Source organism: Bombina bombina, chromosome 3, assembly GCF_027579735.1.
Source record: "Bombina bombina isolate aBomBom1 chromosome 3, aBomBom1.pri, whole genome shotgun sequence".
NCBI classification, from domain to species: domain Eukaryota; kingdom Metazoa; phylum Chordata; class Amphibia; order Anura; family Bombinatoridae; genus Bombina; species Bombina bombina.
The window spans coordinates 807,417,670-807,436,834 of NC_069501.1; the positions used below are offsets into that span (position 1 = coordinate 807,417,670).

Below are 19,165 nucleotides of genomic sequence, written 5' to 3' on the forward strand. Positions count from 1 at the left end.
CATTCTGTCCACCTTGGTCGTTACCTCTGAGACAGGACCTTCTGATTCAGGGTCCTTTCAAACATCAAAATCTAACTTCTCTGAAGCTGACTGCTTGGAAATTGAACGCTTGATCTTATCAAAGCGTGGTTTTTCTGAGTCAGTTATTGATACCTTAATACAGGCTAGGAAGCCTGTTACCAGAAAGATTTACCATAAAATATGGCGTAAATACCTATATTGGTGCGAATCCAAAGGTTACTCTTGGAGTAAGGTTAGGATTCCTAGGATATTGTCTTTTCTACAAGAAGGTTTAGAAAAGGGGTTATCCGCTAGTTCCTTAAAGGGACAGATCTCAGCTCTGTCCATTCTGTTACACAAGCGTCTGTCAGAAGTTCCAGACGTTCAGGCTTTTTGTCAGGCTTTGGCCAGGATTAAACCTGTGTTTAAAGCTGTGGCTCCACCATGGAGTTTAAACCTTGTTCTTAACGTTTTACAGGGTGTTCCGTTTGAACCCCTTCATTCCATTGATATAAAGTTGTTATCTTGGAAAGTTCTATTTTTAATGGCTATTTCCTCGGCTCGAAGAGTCTCTGAGTTATCAGCCTTACATTGTGATTCTCCTTATTTGATTTTTCACTCGGATAAGGTAGTTCTGCGTACTAAACCTGGGTTCTTACCTAAGGTAGTCACTAACAGGAATATCAATCAGGAGATTGTTGTTCCATCCTTGTGCCCAAATCCTTCTTCGAGGAAGGAACGTCTTTTGCACAATCTGGATGTAGTTCGTGCCCTTAAATTTTATTTACAGGCAACTAAAGATTTTCGACAAACGTCTTCCCTGTTTGTCGTTTACTCTGGTCAGAGGAGAGGTCAAAAAGCTTCTGCTACCTCTCTCTCTTTTTGGCTTCGTAGCATAATTCGTTTAGCTTATGAGACTGCTGGACAGCAGCCTCCTGAAAGAATTACAGCTCATTCCACTAGAGCTGTGGCTTCCACTTGGGCCTTTAAGAATGAGGCCTCTGTTGAACAGATTTGCAAGGCTGCAACTTGGTCTTCGCTTCATACTTTTTCCAAATTTTACAAATTTGACACTTTTGCTTCCTCGGAGGCTATTTTTGGGAGAAAGGTTCTTCAGGCAGTGGTTCCTTCTGTATAAAGAGCCTGCCTATCCCTCCCGTCATCCGTGTACTTTTGCTTTGGTATTGGTATCCCACAAGTAATGATGACCCGTGGACTGATCACACTTAACAGAAGAAAACATAATTTATGCTTACCTGATAAATTCCTTTCTTCTGTAGTGTGATCAGTCCACGGCCCGCCCTGTTTTTTAAGGCAGGTAAATATTTTTTAAATTGTACTCCAGTCACCACTACACCCTTGGCTTCTCCTTTCTCGTTGGTCCTTGGTCGAATGACTGGAGGTGACGTAGAGGGGAGGAGCTATATAGCAACTCTGCTGGGTGAATCCTCTTGCACTTCCTGTAGGGGAGCAGTTAATATCCCACAAGTAATGATGACCCGTGGACTGATCACACTACAGAAGAAAGGAATTTATCAGGTAAGCATAAATTATGTTTTTTTATTTTCAATGATTAATTTTACCTGCTGGCGTGTATTAAACACTTAACAACATACCCCCTTCAGGTGAGACGAAAATAGCGTAGGTGTTGCAGATGTCGGTAAGACTGCACTATATCTGCGTGCCTCCAGAAGTTAGGGTACGTCATCGTTAAGGGACCCAATTGTTTACAAATGGCTCCTTTACCATTGTGCCTGTTATATTCCCACGTTTACTGAAAATTTCAGTACTTAAGTTTAGGAACCTGCTTTAAAATAGTCCATAAAAAAAGTAATTTTACTAGACAATATAGAAATTTTAATTTGTTTCCTTTGTAATTATTTGTTGACTTGTTAATTTTGTTTATGTGCCACAATGATATCTATTTTCTGTTAGGCATGTTATGGCATCCTGAAGGTCCCAGAAGGTAGTTGGCTTTGCCGTACATGTGTTTTGGGGATCAACCCACAGTGTATTTTGTGTCCAAAGAGGGGAGGTGCAATGAAAGCTACAAGAACTGGAACCAAGTGGGCTCATGTGAGCTGTGCACTCTGGATACCAGAGGTAACCTATCATTTGACTTTAACTGCTTATCATAAAATAAATGTAGTTGTACTGACCACAATATAGATTTCAAATACTTGTTTACATTGCTCAACAAGTGATTGTAAGATGCCCAGGCTAACTGATAAATTATTGTAAAACACATTAAAGTGGAAGTCTGTATTCCTATCTTTTTGTTTTAATCTAATTTAAATGTTTTTAGGTTAATGTAGTTTGGTTCTTGTAATAATAATTTTAAAGCTGTCTGTCTGCAGGTGAGCATTGCCTGCCCTGAGAGGATGGAGCCAATTACAAAGGTTTCACACATCCCTCCTAGCCGTTGGGCATTAGTCTGCAGTCTTTGTAAGATGAAGACAGGTGCCTGCATACAGGTTTGTATACCATGCAATGTATTATTATACGTAAAGGAAGACATAGCATGTATTTAGCTAACCCAACGCACAATACTGAGAGGTATTGTAGTATTTGTTATTATCTGAAAGTAGAACCGTTTTATTTTATATATGTTTTTTATTTTTCAACTTTATGTCCCTGTTATCAAACTTGCAAGCAGATCTTTCTAGTAAGCATATTCTCTAAATCAGAAGCTGACAGTTAATGCTACTTGCAGCAGAAGGGCATCACTTGTGTCCTGTATCTGTGCCCTTATTTTTGGGCTAATAGATGCTAAGCTAAAGTGATACAGATGCTTTCACTGCACTTTTTCTTTTCATTTTTGCTAGTTTTTTGGGTTTTTTTTGGAATTGCAGCTTTACCCTTAAAGTAGTCCTACATATTCTCTGCTGTATTTGTGCTTATTCCTCTCCCCATTCTTCTGTATGCTCATATATATATATATATATATATATATATATATATATATATATATATATATATATATATATACATACTGTATATGTTCTCCCCAGTCTCAACTTGCTGCTTTGCCTAAATCTTATAGTTGTGCTGTATCCAATGAGAAATCACTTTTCCTGGCCATACCTCCCCACTGTATGTGCGCTCTGCTAAAACACTCCTTCTTCCTCCTAACATATGCGCATGCTTACATTACTGCCTACAGGGGGAACGCTGCAATTAAAATGCGCATGACATTTGTGAATACAGGGAACTCGCTGAATGTTAAGTATACGGAGATCAGGATTACAGCGAGATAGGCCTTCAGCAAAAACTTTTTAAAAAATGCCACATTCGGATAGGTACCTCAATTCTAGCAGTTAGATCATGATGAAAAATAAAGATAGCAGAGTAAGTTATAGTGATTTTGCTTTTAATGATATATAAACTGATTATTTAAAAAAAAAATACATTGACTAAATTACATTTAAATTAAATCCACCCTGCTTTTAACCTACAAATGTTTCTCTCTGTAGTGCTCTGTTAAAAGCTGCATCACTGCCTTCCATGTAACCTGTGCTTTTGAACACACCCTGGAGATGAAGACCATACTAGATGAGGGGGATGAAGTAAAGTTCAAGTCTTACTGTGTGAAGCACAGCAAGAATAAGCACTGCTCCCAAACAGAAACGGAAGCACCACAAAAGGCACATGTTGAAACAAGACCAACAGAGAGTGAAAAAACCAGCCTGAGAGCCCAGAAGCTTAAGGAACTTGAGGAGGATTTCTACACCTTGGTGAAAGTAGAAGACGTAGCAGCAGAAGTTGGCCTGCCCAAACTTACTGTGGACTTAATTTATGCGTTTTGGAAGTTAAAGCGAAAAAGCAATTTCAACAAACCACTGCTGCCTCCTAAAGAGGATGAGCAGAATGGTTTGATACAGCCCAAGGAGGACAGTATTCATACCCGCATGAGGATGTTCATGCATCTCAGGCAAGACCTAGAAAGGGTAAGCACTTCTGTCAGTGAATGCAATCTGCTGTGTAATTCATAGATAAACAAACCTCTGATACAGGTGAGAGCCAACATTTATATACTGTGTTTATGTACTATTGGCAGTTATTTTAAACAGAAACTAGTATTCTTCTTCTTGGTTTTGCCTAGCTATAAAGATTTTCTCACAAGATCCCAACAACTGACAGACTGCTAATTACATTTATTTCAAGGCAGGCAAGGGTCTATGTAAGGAAAGCTCATATTGACTATTATGTGGTTTTGTTTTTATTAATACACCAACCATAGCTTACAGACCCTACTTGTGCAAGCAAGTATTACTTCTTTTTCCGTGCGCAGCATTAATAATACTGGTTCTGGTTTTGTTGTATAAAATTAAATTTCTCCCATGTTCATGGTAATGCATGAAGTAAAGATGATTCATAACTAGTGGGGTTAATAGCATGCCATCACTTTAAAGCGACCTAAAACTGCTGAGTACAACTACAGTAGAATGGTTACTACTCACCGTGCTATTGTTTTTCCTCCTGTGGCTGTCTTCAAAGTCATTTTTTTATTTTAACTCCTTATGGAAGCTCTGCATCTTCACACTGGGTGTCGTCATCTTGGAGCTTATATTTTTTATGTAACTTTTTAAACTGTGCAAAAAAAAACCCTGAAAAAATGTAACATCTTCTGCTCTTTGTGTGAGCTGAAGTGAAAGTGTCAAAAACATTAACATCACAGATCTGTGGAAGCTCACTGCTACAAGATGGTAGTGCCCAGAATAAAAGGAAAATGATAGCATAGTGAGTAGTAACCATCCTACTGTAGTTGTAACCAGCAGTTTAATGTCTCTTAAAGAAAAAAACATTAAGCAGAATATTGTACTGGAAACCTCACAATTCAGCTTCACTTTCTCTATTGTCTGTTTTGAGATTATTCTGCACTAATTAGTCAGGTTTTCTACCCTGGCACCCTAGCTCTGATCTCTTTGTTTTATTTATGTGAAGCGCCTATTGACTTTAATACTGCTGCTCCTGATTCACTCAACGGCTGTGTTATGCTGAGAACTGCTAGGTTTGCTGCACTTTACATATTTGTTATGTGCTAAACACCTTTTGCAGCGGTTAACGTATATTTAGCTAGGACCAGTAATGCAAAAATTTAAAGACCCGTACGTTTCTTCAAATTATATGCCGTATTTGTCCTTTATTCCACACAGCTGTGTTTGCACACTTTCTTCTATTGCTTTCTAGATATCTTTAATTGTCCTTCGCAGAAGAGATTGATAAGGGGAAAATCTAGGTTTCAACAAGACAGTGACCATTACTTTATATAAAGTGGAATTGAGAAAACAATTTTCAGAGTTAAAGTACAGGAAAATGAAAGAAAGCTTATAATGAAAAGTATATAGCCAGTCTTGCCATTGACATTATATATTTTTAGATAATGAAGATTACAGCTGCTGTAATACTATTTTAATGTCGTTTTTTTTTTTTTTTTTTTTTTACTTTTTTGGATCAGAAGCATAATGATATACAAAAAAGTAAACAAACTATATGCACATTCCATAATATAATGGTTCACAGTACAACTATGGTAAATGTAATTTATTGTAAAACTGAGAAGCTATTTCTTCTGAATCCGCTTTTAAAATATGCATTTTAAATTATCCAGATAATATTTGACATTTTATCATTTTGCTTCTATAAATAAATGTAAAATATCAAATGAAATAACATGTAAGAATAGATAAAGTGGACTAGAGACTAGGGGCATTTATACTTTAAGAATTAGTAGAATTCCACAATCAGCTGGTCTTGCTGCATTCAATTGCTATCTCCCAGGTTCTATTAAAACACTCAGAGGAGACCAGTTTTCATCAGTCTTGCTGTTGGGAACCTAGATCCCTCCCACGCTAAGTGCACAGGCAAAGTCCCCTCCGGTTGTAATTATATTCAGAGTTTACCAATAGCACAACCTCACTATCCCAAAATGTAACCCAATCGCCATAATTTGCAGTGCAGATTTCAGATACACCTAATTTAGCTGTTTTCTTTCATGAGGGGGTGAGAGTCCACAAGCCATTATTCCTGGGATTCAACTTCTGGCCACTAGGAGGAAACAAAGATTCCCAAAGTTCTAAGAACACTTAATTCCTCCCACCTCTCTGGTATTATAGTCTTTTCTTTACCTCCACTGATCCCCTGCTGTGACGTACACAGCACTGGATGGGCTCTCTACTTGGAAGCAGTCATTTCTGCAGCCAGTATGCTTGGTAGAGTGGGTGCATCGGAGGTAAGTGCAGCCATTCTTTTGCTCACATAGCCTGCATGCTATTGGTAGGTACACCAATTATGAGGTACATCCACCTATTATTACTTTTCATACCTAGTCTAGTAATTATGAAAACTTTATTATGTGGTAATAGCTGCTATTTACTATTCAGCTAATTCACCTGGGACTTACATCTCAATGCCTCCTTAAGGCATTGTGAGAGGGAGTCTCTGAGCATTTTATATTTTTTGTGCACTGGCTAATACCGTCTATTTTTTTTAATTTTATTTAAAAGAAAACTTTGTTATTGATATTTCTTTCTACTGAAGGGTAAGAGATTTTTATTACTTATTCTGCTGGGCTAGATTTTTATGCAGTGCATTATTATTTACTATTATTGCACAAGGTTGTTTTTCCCTTAATACTTATTGCCCAAGATTGTCTGCCTCGTATGTCTCAGACTTTATTCTAAAATATCCCAGTTACATTGTTTCTAAACATTTTATTTACTTTTTTTTGCATATATTTGGTGGTTGTCTTAATTTATTTTATTTGTCTATTTGTGTATTCTTTCATGGAGCATACTGAAATTTGTCCCCACTACTTTAGATCCATTGATAACAAATGTATTTATGTTTTCAGTATTGTTACCTGTTTAGTTTTGCAAATCCTGGAGGGATCACATAGTAGGCATTCTAACAGTCTAATGCTACTCTTCCTCTAAATGAATCTGTCCTCTCTCTGTTTCCTTAGTACAAGGGAGTGCTTAAGATTTTGCTCCAGGGTTTAAAAGTTGGTGCGCTCTGTAGTTTTTGGCAGCTATGCCTCCTCCAAGATCATCTTCCTTTTGCACGGTTCCATATGAGGCCTTTTCAACTTTGCATGCTTTGGTAATGGTGCAAAAATTTCACTAAACAATCTCCTAGACTCATATGGGATTCTTCAGAGAGGCAATCTGTCCCGGGGGATAGTTTTCCAAACTATTTTTCTAGGAGCGTCCAACTTGGAAAACAATGTTGGCAGACAAAATTCTCTGGGATTAGGGTTATCTTTTGGGAGTCCAGGAGAGCACAGGGAGTTTGGTTTCCACAGTAGGTGAGGTTACCAGTTGACTCAGTGCAATCTTTAGGTCCCTTCAGAGCTGTCCTGTTCTGAAAGGAGAAACTTAAATGAGTTTTAATTCAATGTTACAACTGTAGCTTATATCCATTAAAAAGCAGTGTTAAAAAAGGGTTTTTATTATCTGTCCTAATCAATGGTAGGAATCCTGCACCACACCTTTAATAAACTTTTCCCACTAGTTTATAGAACAAGATACAGATATAAGGTGGCGCAAAAAAGCTTGCTGATTCCTATTAAGCACAATAGAGTGTGTGTGTGTATATATATATATATATATATATATATATATATATATGAGTGTATATGTATATCCCTTTATGTCAGTGTTTTGATACCTCTCACATACAAAATATTAGTACTCATATAACTTTTGTATTATTAAGCAAGTGATGGTAATTTGGTATACACGTGTATACGTTAATATAACCCCTTTAGTTCTCCGATCTAGTGGAACACACTCAATCACACCTCTTAGTAAGTGATGGTTCGGATTTTGCTTATTCTATCTTCTTAGCCTCTTAATAGATACAGTCCTAACATTCAATAATGAACTACTATATTTCAAATTAATGATATAGGTTTATTATACTAGACATTCATATGAGACATTAAAACATATACTCCTACTTAGGCTTCTAAAATTCCTAAAAAGACAACGGTGTCTACAAATAATATGTCTTCTTTAAGACAAATTATTAAAAAAAAAACGTTTCAAATATTCATTTCTACTGCGCTATGCATTATCCAGAAAAAACATTACTTTAAAACACAAAGTTATGCATCTTATACAAAATTTTACTGTGTTCCATAAGGGAAACTGCAACACTCTCCTGAGAGACTGAGAGAAATTATCTCTAAAGGAAAAACAAAGTTTACAAGGTGTCTTGAGAAAGGCTGACAGCCGAAACGCTTAGAAACCTGAAAGAAAATCACCAGCTACACGCTGCTATAGTAAGGAGAATGAATACCTGGGAAATTGTAAAAATCCATAAAGGGGCTATAACGAGTCTGGAAGAACAGACCTATCATCACTAACTACGGTTACCTTGCCAGCCATAAGAGCCAAGAGAGTATCTGAGCTGCTGACAAGAAGTCCGTGAGTCCTTTTCCAGGAACCGGTAGATTCATACCGGGATCACCCGTATGAGGGATTGAATCTTCACTTTCACTATCTGGTAAACGGAGGCTGGATAATACATCACTCCCCCAGAATCATCCATCTAGGAAAGACATTGTATTAGGTGTTACATTATTGAAACACCTTGGAAGAAGGACATTGTAGTTTGACACCCAACCCTACTCTAAAACCCACCCAATCCCCCCTTAAAAAAACACTACCCCCTTGAAGATCACCCTACCTTGAGCCGTCTTCACCCAGCCGGGCACAAGTGGACCTCCAGAGGGGCAGAAGTCTTCATCCGATGCGGCCAGAAGAGGACCTCCAGACGGGCAGAAGGCTTCATCCAGGCGGCATCTTCTATCGTCTTCTATCCGGAGTGGAGCGGGTCCATCTTGAAGACATCCGACGCGGAGCATCCTCTTCCATCCGACGGTGACTGAAGAATGAAGGTTCCTTTAAGTGACGTCATCCAAGATAGCGTCCCTTCATTCCGATTGGCTGATAGAATCCTGTCAGCCAATCAGAATTAAGGTAGGAAAAATCCTATTGGCTGATACAATCAGCCAATAGGATTGAAGTTCAATCCTATTGGCTGATACAATCAGCCAATAGGATTGAGCTCGCATTCTATTTGCTGATTGGAACAGCCAATAGAATGCGAGATCAATCCTATTAGCTGATTGCATCAGCCAATAGGATTTTTCCTACCTTAATTCGGATTGGCTGATAGGATTCTATCAGCCAATCGGAATTGAAGGGGCGCCATCTTGGATGACGTCACTTAAAGGAACCTTCATTCTTCAGTCGCCGTCGGATGGAAGAGGATGCTCCGCGTCGGATGTCTTCAAGATGGACCCGCTCCGCTCCAGATGGAAGAAGATAGCAAATGCTGCCTGGATGAAGCCTTCTGCCCGTCTGGAGGTTCTCTTCTGGCCAGATCGGATGAAGACTTCTGCCCCTCTGGACGTCCACTTGTGCCCGACTGGGTGAAGACGGCTCAAGGTAGAGTGATCTTCAAGGGGGTAGTGTTAGGTTTTTTTAAGGCGGGATTAGGTGGGTTTTAGAGTAGGGTTGGGTGTGTGGGTGGTGGGTTTTAATGTTGGGGGGGCTATTGTATTTTTTTTTACAGGTGAAAGAGCTGATTACTTTGGGGCAATGTTCTGCAAAAGGCCCTTTTAAGGGCTATTTGTAATTTAGTGTAGGGTAGGGAATTTTATTATTTTGGGGGGCTTTTTTATTTTATTAGGGGGATTAGATTAGGTGTAATTAGTTTAAAAAAATTGTAATTCTTTTTTTATTTTCCGTAATTTAGTGGGGTTTTTTTTTTTTTGTACTTTAGTTTATTTTATTGTAGTTAATGGTAGGTAATTTATGTAATTAATTTAATGATAGTGTAGTGTTAGGTGTAATTGTAATTTAGGTTAAGATTTATTTTACAGGTAAATTTCTACTTATTTTAACTAGGAAGTTATTAAATAGTTAATAACTATTTAATAACTATTGTACCTAGTTAAAATAAATACAAAGTTGCCTGTCAAATATAAATCCTAAGCTAGCTACAATGTAACTATTAGTTATATTGTAGCTAGTATTGATAGTGGAGTACACCTAGCGCCTACTTAATAAGACCTCTGGCTTTGATAATTTGACACCTAGTTGTCAAAATGGAAAGATGAAACTAATAAGGTATACCAAAGTGCCAACTATACGAAGGCTGGGTCTGGACCTAATGCAATATTATCAAATGATTACAATAAACAATTTGAGTACACAAATAAGTTAAAAACATGGATCCATGTATAAACACTCAAATTTATACAACAATAATAGCTAAATGAATAGTTAAAACAAATAGTTATGTAACAGATATATCATTTAAAATTGTGCAAACATTGCTGTTAAAATTATTCCTAAAAAATTCCAAATTTAGTATAAGGCTCACAACAGAAATTCAACTTTGTGTTTACCACATACACAAATTTATACAGCAATAATAGCTAAATGAATAGTTAAAACAAATAGTTATGTAGCAGATATGGCATTTAAAATTGTGCAAACATTGCTCTTAAAAAATATTCCTAAAAAATTCCAAATTAAGTATAATGCTCACAACAAAAATTCAACTTTGTGTTTACCACATAAACATAATAGGTGAAATATATTAGTCGGTTATATAATATTATCTAACCAATAATGTTCTCGATTTTAAGCAATGCTCCTAAATATTGCCAATAGTTACTAATGTCTAAGGCTCTGAGTAAGCCTTTAACTGTGTGTCAAGTGAAAAATATTGTGACAGCAATATGCCAATGTAAAAAATGTGTATCAAAAAAGTTGTGTTCAAAAATGAGTGTACAAAAAATATTAATGGTCAAAAAAATAGGTTGATCTTCAAAAAACATGAATTAAGAACAAAGATTGTGAAAAATGAAAAACCAAAAATTTACAAAAACATTGTGGTGTGTTCAAATAGTGACTTGTATAAATGTAAATAATAGTCCAACCATTAAAAATAGTCCAACAGTGAAAACTTAATAGAAAAAATAGTCCAACAGTAAATTATAATAAGTAGTGTGTCTATTTAAGAAAAAAAACAAAACAATAATCCTTAAAGTGTTGTGTATCCTAAACAGCAATAGTTATGGCGATTTTCCAAGTATTTTATACTGAATAGCAGTGCCAGTACTTGCTAGCCGTTTTCCAACCCAAAATTCTATCTTCTTGGCAAATATTTTGTTATAATCCCTGGATGATCCTTCTGTAAAAGAAAGATATGATGGTGTAGATTGTTTTTAGATCAATAGAAAATGAAATTGTGCTTACCAGTCGACGCGTTTCGGTCACAAAGAGACCTTTATCAAGACTTTTCCATTGATCTAAAAACAATCTACACCATCCTATCTTTCTTTTACAGAAGGATCATCAAGGGATTATAACAAAATATTTGCCAAGAAGATAGAATTTTGGGTTGGAAAACGGCTAGCAAGTACTGGCACTGCTATTCAGTATAAAACACTTGGAAAATCACTATAACTATTGCTGTTTTGGATTCACAACACTTTAAGGATTGTTTTTTTTTTGTTTTGTTTTTCTTAAAGAGACACACTACTTATTATAATTTATTCTGTTGTGAGCCTTATACTAAATTTGGAATTTTTTAGGAATATTTTTAAGAGCAATGTTTGCACAATTTTAAATGCTATATCTGTTACATAACTATTTGTTTTAACTATTCATTTAGCTATTATTGTTGTATAAATTTGAGTGTTTATACATGGATCCATGTTTTTAACGTATTTGTGTACTCAATAAATTGTTTATTGTAATCATTTGATAATATTGCATTTGTTCCAGACCTAGCCTTCGTATAGTTGGCGCTTTGGTATACCTTATTAGTTATATTGTAGCTAGCTTAGGGTTTATTTTATCGGTAAGTATTTAGTTTTAAATAGGAATAATTTAATTAATTATAGTAAATTTATTTAGATGTATTTAAATTATATTTAAGTTAGGGGGGTGTTAGGGTTAGGATTAGGTTTAGGGGTTAATAAATTTATTATAGTGGTGGCGACGTTGGGGGGCAGATTAGGGGTTAATAAATATAATGTAGGTGTCGGCGATGTTGGGGGCAGTAGATTAGGGGTTCATAGGGATAATGTTGGTGGCGGCGGTGTCCGGAGCGGCAGATTAGGGGTTAATAATATAATGTAGGTGGGGACGATGTCGGGGGCGGCAGGTTAGGGGTTAATAAGTGTAAGATTAGGGGTGTTTAGACTCTGGGTTCATGGTAGGGTGTTAGATGTAGACATAAAATTAACAATGGGGCTGCGTTAGGAGCTGAACGCTGCTTTTTTGCAGGTTTTAGTTTTTTTTCAGCCAGCTCAGCCCCATTGTTTCCTATGGGGAAATCATGCACAAGCACGTTTTGCCAGTTTACCGCTACCGTAAGCAGCGCTGGTATTACAGTGAGATGTGGAGCTAAATTTTGCTCAACGCTCGCTTTTCTAAGGCTAACGCTGGCTTGAAGAAAACTTGTAATACAAGCATTGGCTTAAGTGAGCGGTAAGAAAAAAAGACTCGTTAGCACCGCACAGCCTTTCTGACAAAAACTCGTAATCTAGCCGAATATTTATATAAATACCTCAAGAAAAGATTATAAAAATTAACAGGTCTCCAGACTACAATAAAATAAGCCCCAAAGACAAATTGTTGTCAATCACAATAATTGCATGGCTGCCTAATTATTTTCTCAAAAATAAATCATAGCATGTGCTTAAATTACCCTCTTCTAGGTATAACACAGAACAGAGAAAAATTAGCATTTTTTTAAATGGACTATACATTTATAAACCATTACCATTCGGGGTGTCTAGGAATGTATAATGCGCAAAGAACATAACAAGAACTAATTGGAAGTAAATTCTATATAGTACTAGCTACTATTGTCCCAAAGACCTAATATAAAGAGCAATAGATAAGTCACATATGACAAGTTAATAAAGTGGAGGCACTAAGCATTAAAAGTTGTGTGAGTCTCATATATAAAACAAATGGTGTGGTAAGTATAGCCCCGTTTAGGTATTAATTACTAACGTTAAATAGGCTTGTCAGTCTCCACTGTCTCGGCCTCTGACAGCAGAGCAGCATCCTACTGTAATAAAAGGAAAAATATTGAATGAGACCACAATAGTTACGATATAAACTTCCCCACTTTCTGGGTGCATCAGCCGCTATGGAATAAGTGAAACCAAAAATAAATCAACTCCAATGCGAGTAGCTGACTGGGTCAAATATAGTATACATTTTAGGTATATATAGCCCAGTAACTGTGGCATATCTAATGAATAAACACTATATATGCAGATATGATGATAAACCAAACATGGCTACTGCTGCATAATCAACATTTCTCATATGTGGATATTACCTCTGAATATCAACTGTAGAAGTTAAATCACTATTGGCAAAAATGATAGAAAACATTGTCTTCAGTCGGCAACATTCACTGTGAAAGAGAAAGACCAGCTTCATAAACTAAGTACAAAGTAGATCTAGAGGTATCGTTCAGGGAAATATTGCTTCATTATCCCACCCCAATGCTCAGCTTATCTAAAGGGTGGAAAATATAGTTCACCTCCAGACTTAGAAGCATTATACAAACAGATAAGAGTTGATGCTGCAATGAACTCTGCGAGTTCAAGGAGTGTCTTGAAACTGCAGTATATTCCATAATGGGATTTCCTTAGTCTGGAGTGGGGCTTGGATAGTCAGCTGCATGTATCTTCTACTCTGTAGCTCGGAAAGGCAGAGACTGTTGGCACTCTGCAGACAGACCAGGAACCCCTCACGGTTTGTCAGCCAGCCTTTATCCTGTGAATTTGCCAGACTGCTCTCAGTTAATGCCTTCTCTACTCTTCACCTTCTTAGGAGCTGCCAAAGTCTCCCTGTGCTGCATCATCAGGGATGTTTAGGAGACCAAATAATTAATAAACGTATGTAGCAAACTACTAATTTTATACTACAATATCAAGGTTTTTAATGTCCCTTTAATTAATGACTTCTTTATCGATTTATGGAAACTTGCTGTATGATTTTCTTCTCTTATTGGAAATGCATTATTTGTTCTCAGTGACTTCCTAGTAAAAATTTTTTAGTTGTTTTGGAGCACAGTTTAGTTTAAAGACCTATAAGAACAGTGTTTCTCAACCCCAGTCCTCAAATACCCCTAACAGGCCAGTTTTTTTATGATTAGTTTAATTAGATACAGGTGAAATATTCAACTGATCCATAAACTTGGTTATTTACCTCCTCTCTCTCCCATAAGCTGATTATTTCACCTGTGCTATAGTTAAAATATAAAAATCTGGAATGTTATGTCTGCTTGAGGACTGAGTTGAAAAGCACTGTATTTTTCTAAGCTATCCTCAGCACACATACTGCAGCTTGGGATCTTTGTTAAGAGCTTAAAATGAGATTGATGGTGTCCAAGTTTTGGTTTGTTATTCTACTAAATTTAAGCATTACTTTCTGCATATGTCAGGGATCCTCTAGCCTAGAGGTAAAATCTTTTGGACATGTCCGCAATGTAACATTTATCCAGTGTCTTTCTTACAGTCTGTCTGATCCTAAAGAGATTAAGCCAAAAAAGAGACGATTATCTGCTTCCCTATTTTGCTGACCTCTCATAAAACTATTCTAGCTTTGCTCTTATTTTTTATGATGTTTTACTGAAGGTATTCGCACGTGGAATGTTTTGATGATCTCGGTTCTTTTTCTGATAAAGGTACGAAATTTATGCTACATGGTCAACAGACGAGAAAAGATGAAGTTATCCCATAGCAAAATTCATGAACAGATATTTAATCTACAAGTACAACTTGTGAATAAGGAGATGGCAGCAGGTAATCCTTGTATTTTAATAGGTCTAAAGAGATATGTTATAGCAATGTGTAGACAATATAATGATTGCAATTAATTCAGGATGATTTGTAAGTCAACTGATACAGAAAACTTAAACCCTCCCATCATTAAACAAGTGTATCTTAAAGGGACAGTCTACAATAGAATTTTTATTGTTTTAAAAAATAGATAATCTCTTTATTACCCATTCCCCAGTTTTGCAAAACCAACACAGTTATATTAATATACTTTTTACCTCTGTGATTACCTTGTATCTAAGCCTCTTTTGACAGCTACCTGATCACATTACTTTTATTATCTATTTACTTGCATTTAGTACTGTGTTGTGCTAACTCTTAAATAACTCCTAGGCATGAACACGTTATCTATATGACCCACATTAACTAGCAGTCTTCTGTTGTGAAAGCTAATATAAAAGGATGTGATAAGAGGCTGTCTGTAGTGGCTTAGAAACTGGCAGAAATTTAGAGGCTTAAATGTTATAAATTATATTAATATAACAATGTTGGTTGTGCAAAGCTGGGGAATTAGTAGTAAAGGCATTGTCTATCTTTTTAAACCATAACAATTTTAGTGTAGACTGTCCCTCACACAATAAAAAAAGAAAGAAGCATATTAACATGCTGTTCTTTTCACATGGATGACAAAATTTGCTTTTGAGTACATATTTTACGCAATGTTTAAATTCTGCTCGTCTGAATGAAAGACAGGAAATTTAGAACTTTCCCTTTAAATACCTAAATAAAAGTGTTAAAATGTATTACATTACTAAAGTCTTGTATCAGTTACATAAACCTTTATTTTATTACAAGATCATTTTAGGCATTTTTTGTAGCATGTCTCCATGAACCAAACCGCTTGGAAATATTTCTGATGGTATTTTGGTGTGTGTCCTTCTTCTGCTTCTGTACTGTATATTTGAGGCTGCTTTCCAACATTTGTTTCAAGGGACAGTAATGCACTAATGTGTTTTTCATCATAGCCTATATCAGAGGCACAAAAAAGGATTTTATTCCAATTTCTTTTTAGTTGTGGAACCTGAACATTTTCTTTTGTCTGATGTCTTGACAATGACTTTCTTAATTCTCTGAAATTCCAGTGCAGATATTATTGATTTAATACTGATGTTATGTCTGGGTTTTTTTATTTTATTTAAAATTTATTCATGTATTTATTTTGTAAGGATACTTTAAAACTGTCCATACAGTCAAGATTTTAACTTAATAAGTGTTCTGATTTATCAAAGGGTGAATAACCCTATTGGTTGTGAGCCTGGTATTTATGAAACCCTTTCCGCCTCCTTAGATGTGGCAGATTAAAATCACCCTAGATTGATTCGACCATGTGATTGACAAACCAGCACTACTTTTGCAATGCTAAATAAGGGCAGCAAATTCCTTTTCTGCACGGAGACTAATAAATCTGACCCATACTCTCCTTGCTGACTGGTACTGTGTTTAATCAGTGCTTATTATTAGCAGCAGTGATTTAAGGTGACAATATTTTAATTTTATTAAAGGACATTTTTTTTTCTTTTTATGTAGAAACCTTTCTTGAAAATACCTGAAGAATACTGTTGCATGCATCCTTGAATAGAGCAGAGAAAGACACACATTTTTAAATCTAAAAGGATATGAAGCCCAACCTTTTTTTTCTTTATTCATATAGCGCATACCATGTACGTGTGTGTGTTAAATTACTGAACTTCAATTAAAAATCTGAATCTGGACATATGGGTGTCCGCAGAGATTTTTGCAGAGGGAGAGGGGTGGGCAAAAATGTGAAATATGCTCAGAATATATATATATATATATATATCTTCAATCAAGGACTGCACTCGCTGGATTTAGGCAAAACGTTAATTATTTATTATGTGCTGACGTTTTCGGGGTTCGCAGACCCCTTCCTCAGACCAAAAACGGAAGGGGTCTGCGAACCCAGAAACGCCACCACATAATAATTAATGTTTTGCCTAAATCCAGGGAGTGCAGTCCTTGATTGAAGAAACCTGTGGATAATACTGACTTATGCAACTTGGTTGATGACCGGATTGAATTGTGAGTACAGATACACACACACACACACACACACACACACACACACACACACACACACACACACACATATATATATATACACACATTCACTGTTTTTTCCACTGTTTTATTGCAGGCATGTCAGTTTGATAAATTATCAAAAACAGCATCTTAGCCTTTACAGTACTGTTTTCAGCAATTAAACAGTTCTAGCCAACTGAGAAATTAAAAAGGGGTACACAAAGCACATATTTTCAGAAAGTACACCCCTTGTTGCATCAAATGAGGGGCTACAAGTATTTCTAGCATGAATTTGGGGAGCACAGCAATTAATTAAATAAGTTGCATTGTTTTAAAAGAAAAATGAAAATTCTAAGCAAAGAGCCATATTCCACTTATTACATTGTCTATTTTTGTGCTAGCAATACATGTAGCCCCTGATTTGATGCGCCAAGGGGTGTACTTTCTAAAAATGTGTACTTTATTTAATGTATCTTAGTTTCCCAGGTTTCTACAGCTGTCTGATTGCAGACATAACCCATGAAGTTGAAAGGCTAATTTTTTAGACGATTTCAAGATCGCCATGTCTGCAATTAAACAGTTCTAGACACTTGGAAAAGTAAAATATGGTACACAAAGCACACATTTGTAGAAAGTACACCCTTTGGCACATCAAATGAGGGGCTACATGTATCTCTGGCACATAATTGAGGTGCACCACAATTAATGAAATATGGTGCTTTGCATAAAAAAATATTTTATTTTTTTTAGCAATGAGCCATATTCCACTTATTACATTGTCCTTTTTTGTGCTAGCAATACATATAGCGCCCCCCCCCCACCCATTTAATGCGCCAAATGGTGCACTTTCTAAAAATGTGTACTTTATTTAATGTATCTTAATTTCCAAGGTGGCTACAGCTGTCTGATTGCAGACATAAGCCTGTAAAGTTGAAAGACTATTTTCTATCCTAACATTTGGTGAGTGCACAGCATCATCAATTACTAGTTGGAATATCACTCCTGGCCTGCAGGTGGAGGCAAAGAGTACCACAGCCAAGCTGTTAAATATCACTCCCCTTCCCACAATCCCCAGTCATTCTCTTTGCCTTCGGTGTAAGGAGGAGGTGAAGTTTTGGTGTCTGAGGAAGATTGGATTTATTTTAGGGTTGCACAGATACCGATACTAGTATCGGTATCAGTACTAATACCAAGTATTTGCATGAGTAGTTGTACTCGTGCAAATGCACCGATACTTAAACAGATACCTCCACTTCCTACCCATATGCTATTGTGTGGTGTTTTTTCAAACTGCATGTTCCTATTTCATTTTAAACTGGAGTGGAGACTAAACTAAAAATTGTTTACTACTGTTCTGCTAATACAAATTGCTGTTATTTGTATTATTGTAGGAGAGATCACTGTACCTCGTTCAGACAAACCCCTGAAGTACTGGGCAGTTAATAAACAGATTTCCAGCTCTGGCTAAACTGGCCCAAAAATATCTTTCTGCACCATGCAGTAGTGTGGAAAGTGAAAGACTGTTCAACTTGGAGTCGAACCTCCATACACATGATTGATGTTATATAACAGCCCTACAACCCAGTTGCATTACCCCTTTAAATGTAATATTTTATTGTAATATTTTTTATTTATAAACATGTTCAGTGAACTTTGTGACAAATAAAACTTTTATTTCATAATGTCTTTTGAATTACAGTCCTTTATAATTATAAAGAAGGAATCTTAAATAAATTAGTCTGTATTGTGCTTGGTAAACTGTCACATGACATTAAAAAAAAAGTATCGGTAATTGGTATCGGCGAGTATTTGAAAACAAGTATCGTTACTTGTACTCGGTCATAAAAAAATGGTATCGGTGCAACCCTAATTTATTTCACTTCAGTCAAGATTTTATTATTTTGAAAGCCAGAGTAGGTTTGCTCTGATCTTTCCTTTCAGGATTGGGTCTAGCCGTACTCCACGTTAGTCTCTTCAGTAGGGCAGTGGTGGCTTTAAAGCAGTTAGGGACTTGTGAGGTGGGCCTCTCTGCGTTTTCCTAACATATTTGCTGCCCATGGTATAGAAAGCCTGAGTAGGTTTACTCTGTTCTTTCTTTCTCTACAGGTCTCTGTGAGGAGTGGCTTCCTCTCATGCCTTGTAAGCTGTCCTCCTGCTGGATGGTTAGACTGCAGGTAAGTGCTCTTGTCTTCCAGGTTGGAGACTTGCACTAAATGGAATGTATTGCCGTTTGTT

General features: G+C 36.5%; 1 protein-coding gene across 1 annotated transcript in view; it reads left to right on the forward strand.

The window, feature by feature from the left end:
- JADE3 (jade family PHD finger 3) overlaps positions 1-19,165 on the forward strand; it is a 192,296-nt gene that overhangs the window by 87,388 nt on the left and 85,743 nt on the right. The window contains exons 7-10 of the mRNA XM_053707741.1: positions 1,936-2,103; positions 2,358-2,474; positions 3,474-3,947; positions 14,737-14,854. Of these exons, the coding sequence (XP_053563716.1) occupies positions 1,936-2,103; positions 2,358-2,474; positions 3,474-3,947; positions 14,737-14,854 (877 nt within the window). The remainder of the gene's footprint in view (positions 1-1,935; positions 2,104-2,357; positions 2,475-3,473; positions 3,948-14,736; positions 14,855-19,165) is intronic.